This window comes from Egretta garzetta, unplaced genomic scaffold (genome assembly GCF_000687185.1).
Source record: "Egretta garzetta isolate BGI_Z169 unplaced genomic scaffold, ASM68718v1 scaffold2786, whole genome shotgun sequence".
Taxonomy (NCBI): Eukaryota; Metazoa; Chordata; class Aves; order Pelecaniformes; family Ardeidae; genus Egretta; species Egretta garzetta.
Window position 1 is genome coordinate 2,128 of NW_009259960.1, and position 1,043 is coordinate 3,170.

General features: G+C 65.6%; 1 protein-coding gene across 1 annotated transcript in view; it reads left to right on the top strand.

The window, feature by feature from the left end:
* The window catches only part of LOC104127486 (chloride intracellular channel protein 3), a gene marked incomplete at both ends in the record, with an annotated part of 3,083 nt that extends 2,062 nt beyond the window's left edge, over window positions 1–1,021 (top strand). Inside the window, 3 exons of the mRNA XM_009640157.1 lie at window positions 150–279; window positions 389–515; window positions 846–1,021. Coding sequence (XP_009638452.1) covers window positions 150–279; window positions 389–515; window positions 846–1,021 — 433 coding nt within the window. The remainder of the gene's footprint in view (window positions 1–149; window positions 280–388; window positions 516–845) is intronic.
* Window positions 1,022–1,043: the final 22 nt, after the last annotated feature.

Here is a 1,043-nt window from a genome sequence, read left to right on the forward strand (position 1 = left end):
TATGGGCACGCACGGAGGCAAGGAGCAGCCCGAGGGCACCACCTCCTCCCTTTGCCCAGTACACACAGACACATACACACGCGTGCATGCGGTGCCCTGCAGAGCCCTGGGCACGGCCGGGCACCAGCGTCTGTCCTCATCTCCCACAGGGCGCTGGACGTGCTGAAGGACTTTGCACCAGGCGCCCAGCTGCCCGTTTTGCTCTACAATGGCGAGCCCAAGACTGACACCGTCACCATCGAGGACTTCCTGGAGGACAAGCTGGGCCCCCCCACCTCTGTGGCTGGCACTGCCCTGAGATGGGGCAAGGAGCCAAAGAGGGGCAGGACAGGCTGGGGGGAGGGGGCAGGCAGCACATGGGCCTGCCGGCCCTTGCCTCCTTCCTCAGCTGCACCCGTGTCCTTGCAGGTTCCCCAGCCTGGTTCCACAGTACAGGGAATCGAGCCTAGCTGGCAACGACATCTTCCACAAGTTCTCCACCTTCATCAAGAACCCAGTGCCTGCCCAGGACGAGGGTAAGGAGCTGGGGTGGGATGGGACACCCCATGCAACCGCTCAGGTGCCACCACCTCAAAGCCGGGTTGGGTCACCCCGAGCCTTTCCAGTCCCCCCGGCCCCTGCAGCCAGGTCTCTACAGGCACTGCCCTCCTCACACAGAACGGTGTGGCCATGCCAGGGCTTGGGAGGGCAGGGGCAAGCACCAGCCTGGGTGAGGTGGGAAGAGCATGGGCAGGCGCTGCCCAGGCACAGGGATGGGCTGGCAGGAGGCCTGGGCAGAGCTGCAGGTCCCTGTGCCCGCAGCGGGGCCATGCCCTGAGCCAGCAGTGCTGCTGCCCTCCCCACAGCACTGCAGCGGAGCCTGCTGCGGGCCCTGCTGAAGCTGGATGAGTACCTGAGTGCCCCCCTGGAGTATGAGCTGGCTCACGACCCCCACCTCCGGGCCTCCCGGCGCCGCTTCCTTGATGGGGACCAGCTCACGTTAGCTGACTGCAACCTGCTGCCCAAGCTCAACATTGTTCAGGTGAGCATGGGCATCCTGGTGC